General features: G+C 41.8%; 2 protein-coding genes across 5 annotated transcripts in view; one reads left to right on the top strand and one right to left on the bottom strand.

Annotated features, from left to right (window-relative positions):
• CROT (carnitine O-octanoyltransferase) overlaps positions 1-19,424 on the bottom strand; it is a 34,178-nt gene extending 14,754 nt beyond the window's left edge. The window contains exons 1-7 of one of the 4 annotated variants that reach the window (XR_004377291.2): positions 19,240-19,294; positions 17,092-17,215; positions 11,452-11,538; positions 8,775-8,899; positions 4,221-4,402; positions 3,887-4,011; positions 1,398-1,506 (exon numbers count right to left, since the gene is read on the bottom strand). Coding sequence is in view for 3 of the 4 variants with exons in the window: in XM_032806298.2 (XP_032662189.1) it covers positions 1,398-1,506; positions 3,887-4,011; positions 4,221-4,402; positions 8,775-8,899; positions 11,452-11,538; positions 17,092-17,206 (743 nt within the window). In the remaining variant the exon portion in view is untranslated. Of the gene's footprint in view, positions 1-1,397; positions 1,507-3,886; positions 4,012-4,220; positions 4,403-8,774; positions 8,900-11,451; positions 11,539-17,091; positions 17,216-19,239 lie in introns of those variants that run through there. The other 3 variants (XM_032806298.2, XM_032806316.2, XM_075062328.1) reach the window with 3 other exon arrangements.
• The window catches only part of OLAH (oleoyl-ACP hydrolase), a 25,802-nt gene continuing 24,769 nt past the window's right edge, over positions 18,555-19,587 (top strand). The window contains exon 1 of the mRNA XM_075062329.1: positions 18,555-19,012. The gene's annotated coding sequence lies outside the window, so the exon portion shown is untranslated. The remainder of the gene's footprint in view (positions 19,013-19,587) is intronic.

Raw genomic sequence — 19,587 nt, 5'->3', positions numbered from 1 at the left:
ATGCATGCTGTAGCCCACGAAAGCTTATGCTCAAATAAATTTGTTAGTCTCTAAGCTGCCAAAAGTACTCCTGTCCTTTTTTCATAGTCACAGAGTCCCTCATCCTGTAAATATAGTCTTTTTTGTTCCTAGAAAACAGAAGTTTCTAGGACGAAGAATGGCTTGGACTGTCTTGAGAGGAGTTACTCTAGAGCTACCCCAGCAGAATTTGACCCGTAGGGTAAACCAGCCTGTGCACAGTTGAATAATATTACCAGTCTGGAAAGTTAGCATCTTCACCTATTTTTCGGATTACTCAAACCACTTCTGGGAAGTGTGTAATGATTATATTAGTGGTAATCATTAATAATTATTGGGGAAATTCAGAAATTTCATATGCTAAGTATACATATGGCAGCTCCTTGGAGAGAGAGCATCTGTTGTGACAATAAACACCTAGCAGTGTGCTCTAACACCGAGGTCTACAATATAGAGGGCCATATTCTCTCTGTCTCTCTCCACCCCTCTTCCCACTAATACAGCTCCTTTGCACTCCCTTAGTGGCACAAGAGTCCAAAAAGCAGGTCAGACTTCCAGGCCCTGGTGTAGGGGTGAGATATGTAGCTGGAGTCCCACTGTGTTCCAGTAATCCCCAGCTGGCAGAAAAGGCCCTTAAACGTTACCAGACAACACATTTTATAGCTCAATCCTGCCTCTGTGGAGCTCAGCAGCAGGAAATATGGCCAATATATCACTGCTAAAACATGACTTCACGTGCACAGCTTTGATTATGTTTAAAATGTGGTCAAGAGGGAGCAAAGGGAAAGGGTGATGGCGGGTTTTGTTTGGTTGGCTTTTTGTTAATGATTATGATGAATATCTCATTGCTACATGGATTGGTTCTCAAAAAAAAGATATATCAGATAATCCTGATACAGTTTCATGCCACGAACCCCAACACGTAATTGGTATTTGCTGCCTAAACATCTTCATGGTATACTTTTAGAATCCTACATTTGCTTGTTGTTCCAGGCCCTTGCCATATTTTGCAGTGTTAAGTGCAGGCTCATGTTCATGCCTATTACAAGCTTTCCTTCGCTTTAAATGTATAAGCTGCTCAGCTAAAGTTACCTAGTCGCACAGACTATCAAAATACTATAATGGAGGGAAAATTCCAATCACGCCAAACTTCAATAGAAAATGTTCAAAGAGATTTGCTCGGCCTGAAAAATCACATTTTCATCTGAAAAACAGGCACCTACTACAGTTTACAAGTAACACAATGGGAGACCAGCATCCTGCCATGTTAAGCATTCCAGTTTTGTACAGTCTGGACTTTCAGGGAGTACTCTTCTTCTGCAAACAAGGCCCAATGTATTTCACTGTGCAGCTCAATTAATATGAAATAATTTAAAAACCTGAAAATCTCTGGAGGGCTCAGTATATGACCTTCATGTACTGCATCAAAAGCAAACACTCGACCTCGACACAGGACTATTAAGTGGGATGGGCATTCACCTTCACTCTCTGAAAGGAAGATAAAATAAACATGAGAACACAACACTTTTTGGATAAAGTTATAATGTGAATAGGGGGAGGGGAGGAGATACATTACAAACACATTTAAGTGACCAGGTAAAAAAAATGCACGTGTACAAATACAGCACATTATTTTGGCCTTTAACATTTAAGACTTTGTACATTTAAAAACAGCAACCAAAACCGAACTAGTCATCTACTTTCAGAGAGCAATTCTATAGGTTTTTTTCCTGCAGTTTGGAAATAAATCTCAAAGTCTGCATTTGCAAGATTAACTGACAGAATCCATAGATGCATGTAACCTTGGTTATTATTAACTCCCACCAATGTTTACTGCCATGTTCATAACTTGAACAAATTTGAAAATGGGGAGGCTGTTCTTACATCAGGAAGCAGAAATGCTACACGGAAAATTACCCATGAAAGAAAAGAAAAGATGACACTGGGTGAAGTTTCAGAAGGTTGGCATAGAAAGTGGCTTCAAAGATAAGAAAAAACACTTGACAACATATTCTACAATTTTTTGTCTGTGCAAATCAGGAGTTAATGCACAAATGGATCAGCTAGTACCCAATTTGCATATGCAAATCTGAACATTTTTGCACTGATACACGAATGTTTAACATTATGGAGAGATGCAGTTGTTGCACTCACCACTGGAAGTCTTGCCCATAATTGCCTATGCAATCTTATTAGTCATACCACACACAAAAATGTATTACCATAAAGACAAGGTTTGACCAAGTTCAAGAATGTTAAGACCAAAAAGAAGTTAGAAATGCAAGGAACACAGCACTAACGTTGCACTTCTCAAACTAGGCCTCTACACAACCTTACCTCTGCCTTGAAAAAATGAGAAATTTAACAAATGCCCATAAAAATGCCTTAATCCTATTCATATAGTAATTTTGTTGCTTTCTTTCTTCATGATCATATTGTAACATTCACAACAAAAAATGATAAGTTTCTGAGTTAGATAAATAGCAAAATTAAGGAAATCATTCCCCCTTTAGAATGTCTCCACATATAAATGTCATCTACAGAGATCATGAAATTACAGAACTTACATGAAGAGCAATAACTAGTGGGGTAACAAATTAGCACATGTATGAAAACTTACAAAAACAAGGTGCTGTCGTGAATATCTGCAATATACTACACGCCAAGAAGGGAGATAATAGGCTTTCATCTTCACAGGTACACAGCTGAGGTTCTTTGAGTGCTTTAAGAAATGAAACCATAATTCTGCATTCCCTGAGTTTCTGTTTGGATTTTCTTCTATGTTTTAATTTTAAAGCAATATTCTTGAAAGGTCATGCACCCTCAAACCATTGTTATGTGCCTGCAACTTCAACTTTTCTTTAAAAATTAAAGCAATTCCCATACACAAAAGTGTACTACAGTCCTAACAAGGGATCGGGGAGGGAAGGAGAATAGGGAAGGCTTCCCACTTCCTCCCAACTTCCTGAGCTCTGGTGGAGAGGCACCTCACTAATCCACACCTTCTAAAGACTATAGGCAGAGGGAGGGGGCAGCTCCACCTCTGAGGACCTTAGGACATATACAGGAATCCACCGAGGTAAGTGCATCAACATCTTGCTGAGCCTTATGAGATTTGTCAGGGAATCCCCAATCTTTCCAAGGCTCGTTAGGTGCCACCTCCCGCCCCAGACTTCCCATGGCTCTTATGCTTGTAGGTTTCACAAAAGCAATAGGAGTTTAGCAGGATGGATTACAGGGGCCACTGGGGCAGGTGGACTTCTGACAAGACAGAAGTGAGTGCTGGATAGGAAGCTGAGAATTGGGAGGAGGGGGAAACATATCAGAACATAGGGGGGAGTATGCCCCTGAAAAGGGGACTATGGAAACAGGGATAGGGAGGGAATTACAATTCCATATTGTAATTTTACAAAACACGGCACGCATATTTACTACTGGCATATGTAGGTGTGATTAAGATGCAAACACACAATTTGAAATAACCCTTGTCATTCAACAGCAAGAAACAAGCACCAAATACTGTACCGAAAGGGGCATGAGGGCTAAAGTTAGTCCGTCCATTCCTGAAGCTCTAACCCTTTATTTGTATCTGGCCTGATTCCTTTATCTTTGTCTGCATCCAACCCAATAATAAAGATAAATACCAGTTTGGAAGGTGCAACAGAGGCATCACCTCAGCTGTGGGATGTACAGAGTGCATAGACCAGCTACCCGATAACACCAATAGCTAATCAAAATGCTCTTCACTACAGCAGGTTTTTAAAACAGACAAAAATGTAGTGTTTGTTTCATAGTTAATATGGCCACAGTTTAGTCCTGTAACATAAAATTTGTTGTCTGTTACCCTAGGAAAGTTGCATATGTTTACCAGTTCTAAAATAGTTGTCTAAAGAATCTCTAGTAGTTCCTGGAATCTTGCAAGTGCAGAACAGCATTCGGAATTGGTTCATGTCCAGAGGCATATTTCCATGTCTATGTACAACCAATTTTTCTCTGCAGTAAACAGAATATACAAAAGTATAGGTTCTGATTAACTTTTAAGCATGAGGTGAAAAATACATCAACAAATAAAATATGGCAAAATTCATCCTTGAGTACAGTTGAGTCACATCAAGGAAGAACTTGTCCCATACTATTCATGACTGTAAGCATGCACACGACACTGATATTTAGAAGCAATTATATTTTTTTAAATGTCTTACGTTCTTATTAATTCCCAGTATTCCAAGATATACCATATAGCTATGCATCCTCTTTCTATTTGAGTTCCTTCTTTTGGTGGCCAGTAGTGTTCAAGATAAGGGCCTGCACCTCCAAAGTTATAATATATTTGTGTTGGTATGCGAGCATCAAGATAAGCCACATTCAGCCACCATTCTTCCAGCTGAAAAGAAACAGAGATTAGCATCACAATATATTTTAGGAATAGCTCTATAATAATCACTTGATTGTTCTACTGTACCTATCTAATTTTTTGTTACTTTTTAATACTTTGAAATAGTTCCTGAACTGTGAAGGCAGACCAGTGATCCATGAAGCACTTACTGATGGTACTGAGACAGCTACATTACATTTCCAGATGCTATGTTAATTACTTTCTTAATATTAATTTTCTTTGTAACCAGTTGTTGTAGCTGTTGACTGCTGCACATGCCAGAGATTATTTTCTGATGAGATTACAAATTTAGCTGACAAAGCTAAGTGTTAATGTAATAGACTTCTGTAAAATATCTGATTTGGTACTGCACTATATTTTGATTAAAAAAAACTATAATACAAAATTAACCTGGCACAAATTATATGGATTAAAACCTGGCTAACTGACAGGTCTCAAGAAAACTATATCCTGGGAAACAGTAACTCTGTGGGTCACATCGGATAATCAGCTGAACATGAGCTCCTAGTGTGATACTAAAGGGCTAATGCAATGGATGAACAAACAGGGGAACCCTGAGTAGGAGTACGGAGAACATAGCTACTAGAATACAGTGTCCAGTTCTAGCATCCACACTTCAAGAAGGATGCTGATAAATTGAAGAGGGCTCCAAGAAGAGCCACGAGATCGATTAAAGGACTGGAAAGCATGCTCTACAGTCAAAGAATCAAGGAGCACAATCTCTTTAGCTCAACAAAGAAAAGGTTAAGGGGAATCTATAAGTAGCTACATGGGGAACAAAAATTTGATAATGGGCTCTTCAATCTAGCAGAGAAAGTTTAATCGAGTGGCCAAAGGTTGAAACTAAACCAGAGATTCTCAAACTGGGGGATGAGCCCCCCTGGGCAGTGCAGAATGTATTCTGCTGGGGCGTGAGAAGCTTGGGGGGTGGGGGGAATAAATTTACTGCGCACATTTTACCCACAGCAATGAATAACTAACAAAGCTGATTCCTGCAAACCTCTGAGGTCCTCAGATAGCATTGTGCATTCTGACAGACTTCTGTTAAACTTTCATAGCATTATACAAAGTTGTTGCCATCTGCACGTTAATCCGTTTGCTACGGCGCGGTGTGCACATTTAATTGTACACACAAAACAACTACAGATTTGCTTTTGCTTTTATTACAAATGTATCGCTGGCTCATTCGTGCAGCAGAAAAAAAAGTGAAAAACAAAGAAGCTGAAAATGATTCAAGTGAAGCACTGCAGCCGCATATATCGGTATACAGTAGAACCTCAGAGTTACGAATATCAGATTTACAAACTGACTGGTTAACAACACACCTCATTTGGAACCGGAAGTACGCAATCAGGCAGCAGAGACAAAAAAAAAAAAAATACACTGTACAGTATTGTGTTAAATGTTAAAAAAATAAAGAGAAAATTTAAAAAAAGATTTGACAAGGTAAGGAAACTTTCTGTGCTTGTTTCATTTAAATTAAAATGGTTAAAAGCAGCATTTTTCTTCTGCATAATAAAGTTTCAGAGCTATATTAAGTCAAGTTCAGTTGTAAACGTTTGAAAAAAACAACTATAACGTTTTGTTCAGAGTTACGAACATTACAGAGTTACAAATGACCTCCATTCCTGAGGCATTCGTAATTCTGAGGTTAAGGGGAATCTATAAGTAGCTACATGGGGAACATGTGCTTGTGTGGCAGGGGTAGGAGGGTGTAAATTACTACGGACACAAAGAAGGGTGGAGGTGTGATCAAATAAGTTTGAAAACCACTGAGCTAGATCAATTCAGACTGGAAATACAAGACAGATTTTTAGCAGTGGGGGTAACTAATAATTGGGACAACTTACCGAAAGTATGGATGGATTCTCCATCACTGGCATTTTTAAATCAAGACTTGATATTTTTCTAAAAAGATATGATCTAGTTTAAACAGGATTTAATTCAGGGAAGTTCTATGACCTGTGTTACACAGTGTTATACAGACAAAACTGCACAGGATCTTTTCAAGGGGCAAGACAAAGATGCCACATTTATTATGATAACAATTTGATTTATAACCAATAACTAATATCTTAATTCTTATACACACACATTATACCTAAAACCTATACACACACACACACCCCCATCCATCAGATGTTCTGTAGCTGCTGCATAGTTACCAGTCCTGAATATAGCTTGATTTTGCAGCTTGGGTTCGTAGCTTGTGGTGGCTAACTGGCCAGGAAAGCCAGGCACAAGGAGGAGCTGGGTCTCTGTTGCGCCTGCACCGATGCCCTTCCATGCTGGCAGCAGAGCATTACCCTCCAAAGTCTTCTGTCTCACCCATCCTTTTTATAGGCTTTAGTTTGAATCCAGAGTCTATAGGTCTTGCTGTGTCACGCTGCCTCTGGGTTTGGTGATTGATCACCCATCAATTGCAGGTGTGACTTTCAGCCTGGGACCTGGCTTTGATCTTCCTTCTATTGTACCTTTTCTGTTTAGGATGGACTCTTCTTACTTTGTTAGGGCTCTTGTCTGCATCTTCAGCCGGTGATGTTTGAACTCTATTTCATCAGAACAGCCTGGGGCTGGAGGGTGATTCCATCATTCATACATGCCTCAGTCACACATCTAAACTAAACTAATAAGATTACAGCAGGGTTTGCAAAAATGCAGGTTGGAGAAGGCTTTTATAAAATGGAGTAAGCATTTTAAAATGGGGTTTGGATTACAATATGGCAAACAGTGAACAGAAGTTACAATATAGACAAGTGTAGTGGATGGCAAACAGTGAACAGAAGTTACAATGCTGGCAAATGTAATGAATGGTGAACAGAAGTTACACTATTGAGATACTGAAACCGTGCAAGTCTCAGTGATTTAAGCAGGAATTGGATTGATAGTGAAAATTACAAAGGCAGCTGGCTAAACAGCTATGGCTCTTAACCAGCATCTTCATTGTCAATAAGCCAGTTATTAGGGTAACCAGTTTTATGAATGAATGTTGTTTCATTCATAAAACTTTACTTATGAAGTTACATTAATAAAGTAACAATTAAAAACAATTTCATTTATCAGTTCTACAATAGGAGGTCAGACTAGGTACTTTCTGTTTTTCTAATCTATGAATCATGAATGGGAGAAGAGGCGGTCTATCTGATTATTAGTGATGGGGGAAATGGTCCAAAATATAATTTCTCTTTTCAGAGTGTTCCACACCATGAAAATTCTTCAGAATACCTGCTCTGAGATAATGTAAGTATAGACATGTTGGGATTGATGACGGGCTCATGAATTCCAAAAAGTGTTTGAAATTTATTAGTAGTTTTTTTTTCTCTCTCTTTTTTGTAAGGACACCTGACTGTCAGATTGCCATCACATGTATTACTGCTCTTCACAAAACGAAAGAGACTAGAACGTATGGCCTCTGGGGCACAGACCATGGGTAAAATTTTCAAAAGTTCCTAAATGACTTAGGAGCCCAAAATTCCTCTTTCAAACGTCACTTAGACAATTAGGGGCCTAAGGGCTCATCTACACAGCAAGTTACTACGTGGCTACCCAGGGTGTGAATCTACAGTGCTCCTGCTTGTCGCATGCTCCAGGACGTTCATTGGAAAGTGTCCACACAGGCTATTTCTGTGTGGAAAGGTGGTGAATTGTAGATTCACACCATGACTTGTCACGCAGTAACTGTACATGTAAAGAAGCCTTAAGAATCATTGCAAGTCAATGGGACTTAGGATCCTCAATCACCTGGCTGCTTTTGAAAATTTTACTCTGTGTGGTCTGATCTGTTCTTCAGCATCTAGCACATTTGGGCTTTTGAGCACTATCACAATCCAAATACTGAGTCATCTTCAGCCTGTGCAGTATGGCAGAATATGATACCTCAAGATAACCGAGTTAAATCTAGGTTCTTATTTGCTGTAATCTTATTTATGAGATTGTTTACTGAGCCAGCCATAACAAAATGAGTATTAAAACTGGTCTCTAGCAATTCATAAATATAAAAATGTTGAACAAAACACTATTTTCATAGATTCCTTCTCCTTTTCCAGTTTGTTTAGCTATTAAAATATGTAGTCTTTGCTCCATCAATAAACACTAGTACTGGGTCTCATATGCAAAGATTTGGTCTGACCCTGAAAACATTATTCTTGTAAATAACCCTATTCATATAATAAAGTTATGTAACAAGAATAAGGAAAGGTTGAGCCTAAAGCTCAGCGCTTCACAAGATCAGGCCCTAACTAGCTCACTTTCTGACTGTTCTCTGCAAAAATACTGATGTCTTATACTCCGAAAACTAGATGTATCAAGATCTATGAGAAACACATAGGAAACCTTAAATAAATCATAATTCAAAACATACCCAATTCTTCTTCTCTTTAGCCCTTTCCAGTAACTTATGCTGCAACACTTTTCCAATCCCATGTTCAAACTTTTTAACTATGTCCTCAGTTCTTTGATATTCTTCTTGATTTAGGAATGGTTTTACTGTAAAAAAGGAAAATGTATATAAATACAGATCTGTATCAACTCCCCACCATGCAGACCCTGAAGCTGAAAGACCCCAAGAGAAATTTTTAATAGAAATAAATACAGAGGTCTTTGTTGAAAGCAAAATATATTTTAAAAAGGCCAGAGTACCTTCTAGGAAATCTTAATGTAAAAATACATTAAAAAAATGTAAGTTAAATAAGGCTATCACTCTTCTCAAATAAGAGTGGCTACAAAAGGCCCGCTATATCAAATAAGAGATTAAATCAAATAAGAGACTGAAAACAAATATTTAGGACCTAAGCTGGTAGATACTATGGCATTCTGTGACTCTGCAGCTCCCATGAAACTCGTTCACTAATTAAACTTGTCTCTACTTTGTTTGTGGGCACAGTACCAGCCTAATACACTGGGTGAGTCCACACAGCTGAGAAACACACAGATATCACATTATTGCATCAAACATAAGCTACCAGTCTTCACCTTCAAGGCCATTCATGATGTAGCCCAGTGGTGGGCAACCTGTGGCCCGTGTGCACCATTTCCCACAGCTCCCATTGGTCGGGAACGGCAAACCGCAGCCACTGGGAGCTGCGGGCAGCCATGCCTGCAGATGGTCAATGTAAACAAACTGTCTCGTGGCCCACCAGCGAATCACCCTGATGGGCTGTGTGTAGCCTGTGGGCTGCAGGTTGCCCACCCTTGGTCTAGCCCCAACCAACCTGTCATCTCTCAGTTCACTTTCTAGATAGATACTTACCTCCAATTGGGCAATGATGCCAACCTCCATTGCCTCCTTGTTAAATTTTTAAACAAGCACCTTGGTGCTTTCTCCACTGCTGCCCCTCATGCTTAGGAGAAGCTCCCTGTAAACATCTGCATTATCCTGCTTCAAATTCCTCCTTCAAACTCTCCTTTGCCATGATGCCTACAAAAACTTGATAACAGGTGTGCTAAGACCACTGCCTATCATGCTGACCAATACCGTCTCATTGTTTTCCTGTACTCCTCCATCTGTATTGTATCATCTGTTGGATATTATACTCAGACTGGAAAGCAATCTGGGGCAAGGACCATCTTTTTTGTTCATACTCTCTTAGCAGCCATAGGTAGGCTTTATAATTAATCAAATTAGATAACCTCTTTAGGTTCCTGATAGTCTCCTGCTCACCACAAAACCTCCTTGGTTAAAATCTAAGGGCTTGATTCTCCAATGTTTTACACAGTTTGTAGCAATTTACATCTGAGGGAAGCGAGTGCAAAGTGGATGTCCAACTCTGCTATCCTGACTGAGTAGCTCAATACTTCTGAAATACTTTGGGCAAGGCTGCTGCTTTTGTAAGTAAGATCTCTATATTACCCTTGAGATTTCATGATCATTTATATTGACTAATACTCTTCCAAATTTACTTGTATGTTGACAAGACATGTTTAATGAAAATATAGCTATAATGGTCTTAAAAACACTAAGTCCAGATGTAATGTTTCCATGGGTCCAATACATTTTTCTGGCATTCTTTTTAATTTTTCTGCAATTTAGTCTCCATTATTTTATTTTTCTGGTTCTTTCAAAATTTCAGTGTGTGGGGTGAAAGATTATTATGTCTTCATATAAAACTTTGTATATTTCTGTTTTGTAGGCTTTCCACCCCAGAGGTATAACACCCTCACTTATATTTTATATAACTTATTCCTTTATCTGGTTTATCATTTGACAAACATAGTGCTCATGCTTCATACTCTCATGAACAAGTTACTCTAGAGCACAGAACAGTGGTGTATGGTCTGCTGACACTTATCTATTTGTGTGATTAGACTGAATTTTCTACTGTGTTCCTAGTAGTAGGGGAAAAAGGTCAATCCTTGTGTGAGAGTAGAAGCCAGGATTTTGGTCTAATGGAGTCTTTCTCCAAACATCTATCCATACGGGTTGCTGAATTATATTTCTCAATCATCATATTTTGAGTATCTTGGAATTTGCACTGAGTAGCATGGCATCTGACTGATTTCCAATGTAACAACTCATCTCTCCTTAGTAATTATCTCTACGTCTAAGAAGATGATTTTTCATTAATGCAGCATGAACAAAGTCTTTCAGAGAAACTAGATGTTCTACACTACACAAGCCTTGGGTATCTCATTTGGCTAACCATAAGCCTGGGCTGTTGTGCGTATGTATATATTTCTTATGGTGTTGCCAAAGTAACTTCTTGTTTACAAAGGCTATGTCTACACTACAGACCTCATGGAGCCACTCTATGCCAACAGGAGAAACCACCTCCAGTAAGCGGCGGTGGCAATGTCAGCGGAAGAGTGTCTCCTACCTACATAGCACTGTCCACACCAGCACTCTGTCGGTGAAATTTATGTCCATCGCGGGGTATTTTTTCACATCCGTGACCAACAAAAGTTTTACTAACAAAAGTGCTAGTGCAGACATAGCCTGAGATTAAAGCTCCTTTTTTCCTCTCTGGTTTTGTAATAAGTATACACAACACACCCAGAAACATGGAATTTTTGCCCCCTCCCAAAAAAAAATCCACTCTTACCTTTTATTTTATGACTATGTATGAACATATTTGAGTTTGATTCCTTGTATAGTCCAACACCACATTTTTTACACCAACATAATTTTGCTTAATAAAAACAGTGTGCCATCAGTTACTTTTTAAAGAAAGATGCATTCTCATTGGTTAATCTAACCATTAAACATGTTGCTTTACACATAAATAGAGCCTTTACACTAGATTTGGTACATCCTTTTGCTACCTGGGAGGGTACACTATAACTATATACATTTACTGAAGTAAAGATATAGCTTAATATTTTCAGATTCTGATAAACTGTACATTTTTAGTACGTTAGAAAATGGAAAATGAAACATTACTTATTTACTAGATAACTTTTTGCTTATGATTTGTGTCAAGCTGCATTAAGATGGCAACTGGAATTTAATTAAACATGCAACACAGCATAAAATTTACTTTTATTAAACAAAACAAGCTCCTAATGCAGCACATGACCTGTTGTGTCATACTCATAAAGCTTGAACTCAAAAGTTAGATATTTTTCCTCGATTCTTTCTTTATATAGAAAAACAGCCTTTAACCTTGAGCCTTTCACACAAAGTTTTTGATAGAGGCTTATGGATTCAGCGTATATTTTTTATTTAAAATGTTTTAAGAGATAAGTATCGCAGGCGTTAACATTTTGTATTAAATTTAGATTTCATTTTAAACAGGTTTATTGTTAAAAAGAAAAAATTAAATAAATAAAATGTAAGTATTTTTTTAATTATATTTTTTTTAATCCATCCTGCCTCCAGACCTGAAAGACAAGGCTCTACAGTTGAGCTAAAGAGACAGGATTGCACGCTGAGAGCTGAAACAGACACACATCTTGTGTGGCTCAAGCATAGAAAGGAACACTACACATATTGACAGGAATCAAGGTCTGTATCTGCATGGAGTTTCTTGCAGGATCAGGACCTTAAGCTGCACCTTTCTCTTAAAGTCTTATCATACTAGATTGATAAATATACCTGTGTTGTTTGACCTTTTGGGATTTATGTGGGTGAGTGGGTGTGAGGGTAAACAGTTGAACTAACCTCATTGATAATGTTGAGACCTGTCAAGTTAAATGCAGGGCTGCATATACAGTTTAAGAGCAAAAGTGTGCAAACCCTCAGAGAGCTTTAATTCATTCAGGTACAGTTTATTTATTAATTTGGAGAGGCAGATTTGATTTCCAAAATTCAGTTTTAATATGCAATTCTGCTATGTTACAATCTGTTCACAATCACAGCACATCTTTATTTTCTCCCTGTAGTGCAGTTCACTAGAATTAAAGTGGGGTTATTTCTGAGATACTTCCCCTTTTTAAAAACAAAAAAACAATATACCCATTAATTCAGTGCTCTGCATCAAAAAGAGTGACATAATAGCTTTAGACTTAAACCTTACGCAGGCCCAGCTACATCACTCAGGGTTGTGAAAAATGCCATGCCCTACATGACGTAGTTAAACTGATCTAACCCTCTCTGTAGACTAAGCTATGTTGATGGAAGACATCTTCTGTTGACATAACATCACCTCTCAATAGGGTAAATTTACTACAGTGACAGGCAAAACCCTTCCTTTGCAGTAGTGTCTACATACAATACAATGGTGTAGCTGGAGCACTGCAGCTGTAGCATTTGTAGTACAGATATACCCTCAATTAACCATAGCAACAGAGGGCTCATCTTCCTTGCAACAATCAGCTTGAGTTACTATTCTCAACTTACTCCACTCAAGCTACCCTACCTCAAGTGAAGGTGACCACACAGCAAAACATTTGAGCTACATAGAGTGATCTGATTAGTAGAATGATTGCAATAGCAGCTGACGAGTTGTAACTTGAGCAGCGGCATTCCCACTGCTTTACAAGCTAGAGTATCAGTAGCATTATAACTTCAGCCCACCTTCTGAGAGTATTTTTATATTGCAATAAAACATTTCTGGCTGCCCCAAGTCAGCTGACTCAGGCTGGCAGGGCGATAAAATTGCAGTGTAGAGGTTTAGGCTTGAAGTCCAGGCTCCGGGACTCTGAAGGGGGAGGGTAAGCTTGAATCAGCCAACAGGCTAGCCACAGGTTTTTTACTGCAGTGTATACATATCCTGTGAGCACTTCTACACTGCATACTAACTCAAGTTAGATCCCAAGCCCCACCTCTGTCCACACACAAATCAATCTGGCTCGGGTCCTAGGACCTTTCCTAGAGAACTACGTCAGAGTCTGAGTCCTGCTGTGACTCAGGTCCAAGCCCCGTCATTTTGTAGTGTGGATATAGCTTAAGCCGCAGACCCAAGTCAGAAAGTCTGTGTAGTGCAATCTGGATGTATCAGCATGGCTAAAAGACAAAGGTCCAGCAATTGTAAAACCAGGGTTACAATGCAGCGTGAACACTCAAGCACAAGCTTGGAAACAACGAGTCCACAAGTCTGGGTCCCACAGTTTTGGGTTTCCAATGCAATGTAAACATACCGCAACAGGCTAGCAAGCACAGGCTTAAAGCACTGAGTTTAACCTGAGCTAGAAACTTGTGTGTTTGTATGGATGGGCGTCAGATTAGGGACAAAATTCATAGCTTGAGCTAACAATGCAGGAAAGACTCACTCATAAGGGGCAAGATCCTGCAACCACAAAGCCAACTGGGACTTTTCCAATGATTTCAGTAGGAGCAGAATTGGATGCAAAGTGAGTTTGGGGATTTGGGCACAGATCCACAAAGATACATGGAGGCCTAAGTCTGAGTTGTAGGCACCACTGCAATCCACAAAACTCTTGTTTAGCTACTATCTAACCTTGCATGGTGCCTACATTTTTGCAGTAAAAGTTCCCTAGGTGCCTAATTTTCTGCCTCTGAGCACATACACTGCTGCCTCACTCTAGGCATGCAGATGCTTATCTCCTCCCAAAGCCCCAGTGCAATCTATGAACTGGGGGTGAGAGGGGCTTCAGCCTATCTCATCCAAAGGCCCCAATCCAGTAGGTGTGCTCAGAAGATGCCTACCAGATCAGGTCCCACTCCAAATCCAGCCACCAGAGGAGATGGTGCCATCACCGCCCACAACTTTTAGCCCACTGAAAACAGCGTTCACCTGGAATGAGGGAGTCCCAGGTTCAACAGCCATCTCAGACAGAGAGAGAGAGAAAGAGGATTTGAACAAAGACCTCCCAAACGTCTCAGGAGAGTGTTCTAACCACTGGGCTATGGGATATTCTAATATAGGTTTCTCTCAATGTCTCCTGCTGAAGCTGTTTCATTTCAGATACATACTTAGAGTTAGGGAGGTGAAGGGGGGAAGAGAGAGAGAGAATATGAATGACTCTATAGCCTGGTGGTTAGGGCAGCTGCTTGGGTGGTGAGAGACTCAAGGTCCACTCCAACTTCTCTCATTAGTTTGCAGCTGTTCTATTGTATATAAATAATGAAAGAGTAAATGGCGCAGGGGAATTGGACTCTGGATTGTCTCCCCCTCCATGCTAGAATGTCATTCTTTCTCTCGCCCGATTACTCTATTATTTATCCAAAGTGGATACAGGGGACACTGAAGGAGACCCATACCCGTATATATCATAGCTAAGTGTGGGAAATCCCTGTTCAAATCCTCTCACTCCATTAAGCAGAGGGGAAGCTGAACCACCTGTTTCTCCTACATCCTACTCATTCTCACAAGAAATGGCTTAGACTCTTAAGTCACCTGACTTGAAGAGAAGTGTTCCCAGCCATGGATCGCAAGCAGAGATAGTTGCCTAAGTCCAAGCTGCAGAGAGTCACCTATTTCCTGAGAGGGGAGGGGCATCTCCTCTTAGCTAGTTTTGGTGGATCCCATTCCAAGGTGTGTCTCTCTCTCAATTCATTTTATAGGGAACCTAGCCACCTAACTCAGGCTCTGTGATTGCACTGTAGTTCCTGTGATTTTACTTCGGTGTCTAAAAGTTAGGCTTTGCAATGCTCAGTGCCACAGCACTTGATCCCTCTGTGGATCTAGGAATTATGGCATAATGTTTGTTTCTAGCTGGGTAGGGCTGTCAGAGCCCTAACTCCAAGGCAGTTGCTCAAGTAAAGTTTTTCCATTAAAAGGTGGGTTAGCAGGAGAAATTGCAGTAGCTGCAAAGAAAGATTAAGAAGTCTCAGAATTCTGGTAGTGAGTAAGGAAGGACAGAATTATTTAGAAAGAAATATAGACAGCTCATTCCTATATCTGTGACTTGTTTACTATACAGTAACTCCTGACTTAACATCAACCTGGGTGACGTTGTTTCGTCGCTGATCAGAGAATGTGCTCGTTTAAAGTTGCACAATGCTCCCTTATAATGTTGTTTGGCAGCCGCCTGCTTTGTCCACCTCTTGCAGAAAGAGCAGCCCATTGAAGGTAGCTACTGGGTGCTTGAAATCAGGATGGACCAGCAGCCCCCTATCAGCTCCCCGCTCCCCTAAGTTCCCTGTATGGCAGCTGCCTAGCAGGCTATCAATTGCCAGGCAGTTCAGGTGTCCCTCCCCCGACTACAGTGTGCTGTTCCTGCCCAGTGCCTTGGAGCTGTTCCTGGGAGCCCCCTGATTGCTGTGCAGAGAGAAAAGAGGGGTGCTGATGTCAAAGTATCCCTCACCCCCTGCTCCTGTACCTCATCTCCAAAGAACAGGGAGGGGGAGGGAGAGACATGACAGGGCTCAGGACAGAGGGAGCTTGCTGGCAGCAGCTGCTGTCTCAACTTGCTGGTCTACTTAAAAAGGCTTTGCAGTTAAAGTGGGGTCACAGTACTTAAAGAGGCAATGCACATCTCTCTCTCACACACACACACTCACACAGTGTGTCTCTCTGTCTCTCTCTGCCATGCTGTCTCTCCTCCCCCCATTCAGGCTACCTGGTAGAGTGTGAGGCTACATTCACAACGTGTTAACTCTTCAGGGCTCAGCTGAGTGCTAATCCAACATTTAGCAGTACGGCATTCCCTGGGAAATATCCCACCCTCTTTCACACTCTAACTTCACCTCCTGAACCAAGCTTCACAATCATCATTGCTGTGTATAGTATTAAATTCTTTGTTTAAAACTTATACTCCGTGTGTGCGTGTGTATATATATATCTACACACACACACATACACACACAGAGAGAGAGAGAGAGACACTTGTCTAGCGAAAAAAATTTCCGTGGAACCTAACCCATCCATTTACATTAATTCTTGTGGGGAAATTGGATTTGCTTAACATCGTTTCGCTTAAAGTAGCATTTTTCAGGAACATAACGTTAAGCGAGGAGTTACTGTATAAGAGTCTGACATAATAGAGGTCTATGATTTACGAAACAGCAAATTCCATCTGGCATAAAACAGAAGAATGCATTCATATTTGTGTTCTCCCTGTCACCTTTTCCTTTGCTATTTTGTTTACTAGATGGTAAATTCTTTAGGGCAGGAGCCTTGCCAAGTGAGATTGCTCAAAAGACTCAAGCAGACTTTTGGAGGTGTATAAATAACAGTAACAAAAAATTGTATTTACAAATGTGAAAAGTGCCTTGAAATCTTTGTTTATATGGGGATGCTGGACAAAAAGGCAGCCACGAGCAAACACACACCTATTTCTAACAATTTTTGGACCTCTCTAAAAGAGAAACGTTTATTAAGGGATTATAACAGCTATACCTGCATCAAGGTATCTCTTTAAAGATTCATCAAGAGTAGGCACTGGCAGTGAAGGAAGAGAATTCTGGTACTGGAAGGTTCTCTCTTCAGAGGATTTAAACACTTGGTTTTCCATGATGTGGATCTGAAGCAAAATAGTAATTATAAAGCCTGAATTAGATAGCATGCTTACATATCCCCACTCCACTTTTATCTACTTTGCTTGGATTTCTCCCTCTTATATTGTAAAACACAGAATTACAGAAATGTAGGGACCTAGAAGAGGTAATCAAGCCCAACCACCTGCACTAACGACATATCTAATAGAGAAACCAAACAACACCATGGTACCAGGGCCAAAAAAATCTCTTGGTGGCACACCACTTAGAATGGGTGACGGATGCCCAGAACAAGATATGGAATCTATTACTTGGAGGCTGTTTACAGTTCCTCTGGTAACATCTCAGGGGTTCTGAATTGTCCAGCACAGGGGTGGCCAACCTGAGCCTGGGAAGGAGCCAGAATTTACCAATGTACATTGCCAAACAGTCACAGTAATATGTCAGCAGCCCCCCATCAGCTCCCCCGACTCCAACCTGCAGCTCCCCTTGCCCACCGGCAGCCCACCAATCAGTGCCTCCTGCCTGCCACGATCAGCTGTTCCGCAGTGCACAGGAGGTTCTGCAGGGGCAGGGAGAAAAGTGAAGGCATGGCAGGCTCAGGGGAAGGGATGGAGTGAGGGCAGGGCAGAGGGTTGAGCATTGAACACTCCCCGGCACATTGGAAAGTTAGCATCTATAGCTCCAGCCCCGGAGTCAGTGTCTATGCAAGAAGCCACATATTAACCTATGAAGAGCCGCATGCAGCTCCGGAGCCACAGGATGGCCACCCCAGTCCAGTGGGTGCTCCAGTAATGAACTATGTAAGCAGTAAAATTTTAGAGCTAGAAATATATTTTGGGAAAGATGGAAAGCATCTAGTACTTACCCTTTGTGTTCATAACTCATATTAGTCCATTTACAGTCTGATATTAATTGTTCATTACTGATTTTTGCAATTTTACAGACTAAACACCATCCATAACATTTTGTATGATTTTTAAAAACAAGATAGTTTTTAAAATGTGCACATAACAAATACCTCTTTTCTATAACCTTTGTACTACTATAATTCCTTTATTATAGTGTTACATCACACTTAGGCTTGGTTGACACTATCAGGATTTTCCACACCTGCATGATGCAGTTATACCAACCTAACTCTGGGTACAGAGAGTGCTATGCCAACAGGAGGGCTTCACCCATGGCCATAGCTACCCACTCTGGGAAGGTGGGGGTGGATTACTTATATGGATGGGAGACGCCCTCCCGTGGGCATAAAGTGTCTTCACGAAAATGAAAACAACGAGGAGTCCAGTGCACCTTAAACACTAACAGATGTATTTGGGCATAAGCTTTCCTGGGTGAAAAAGCGCACTTCTTCAGCTGCATGGTGTGAAAATTACAAATGCAGGTATTAGCATCAGGCTATCGCCGATACTTCTCTGAAAAGCTACAGCCGCGTAGTTGCAGCCTTTTAACTGCAGACAAACGCTTAGACTGTGACTGTGGCCTGCTCCTTGTATCAGTCTGTAAACACCAGGCAAACTTAAGCGTGAAACAAACAAGGATTCATGCTCAATGGGGCCTCAGCCTGGCCTGGGCGCAGGACAGGGGCGTGCAGACAGGCAGCGGGGAGGTGACTTCTACCTTACTCAGTTTAGGCCGAGTGCTCCTGGGCCTCAGGCCAGCCAGACGAACTCCCCCGGCCCTGGGGTAGTTTAGCGGCGGCAGCTGTGGGCGAGGGGCTGGGAGATCCGAGCAGGTTGGGGGAGTTTCTAAGAGCTCTGCCCCAGGGGTTGTTTGGGGCACGGCCCCCCAGCCTAAGCACACGGTGCTGACGGGTATGTGCAGGCCGCTCGCTACGCCCCAGCCTGGCCTCTCGGGCACGCAGGCCCCCTCCCCGAGGTCCACCCCGCGCTGCAAGTGGCAGCCGTGCCCGAGGGCTGTCCGGCCTCGCCCCCCTGCAGCAGCCGCCAGCTCGGACACCCCTGGCGGCGGGAACAGCGACCGGGGCTACAGCGCCCCGAGGAAGGGGCTGATCCCCCCAGCGGGCCACCGCGGAGCTCACCTCGCTCCTGCACGCCCACCGCCGCCAGCCCCAGCCGTCCCGCAGCAGTAACGCGGAGCGCAGTAGCCGCGAGCAGAGCCGAGGCCTCACCCTGTTCAGACTAGGCGGAGCGGGCAAGAGGCCGGGCCCCGCGCCCTGTGCAGGGACGTGAGTGAGACATGCGTCCCTACAGCGCCGCCGCCGCTGCCCAAAGCCGCCCTCCGCTACCGGCGGGCAAGCGTCACAGCCCCAGTTTGCTCCTGGCCCCACTCAGTCCCCCAGAAGCTCCCCGCGCACACACACACCCCCGCATACACCCACACCGACCCCGCCCACCCCACGGGAGCCCCTCCCTGCACGCACCCCCCC

Source organism: Chelonoidis abingdonii, chromosome 2, assembly GCF_003597395.2.
Source record: "Chelonoidis abingdonii isolate Lonesome George chromosome 2, CheloAbing_2.0, whole genome shotgun sequence".
Lineage (NCBI taxonomy): Eukaryota > Metazoa > Chordata > Testudines > Testudinidae > Chelonoidis > Chelonoidis abingdonii.
The sequence above is the reverse complement of the archived record's forward strand: the minus strand, read 5'-3'. Positions and strand labels throughout refer to the sequence as shown.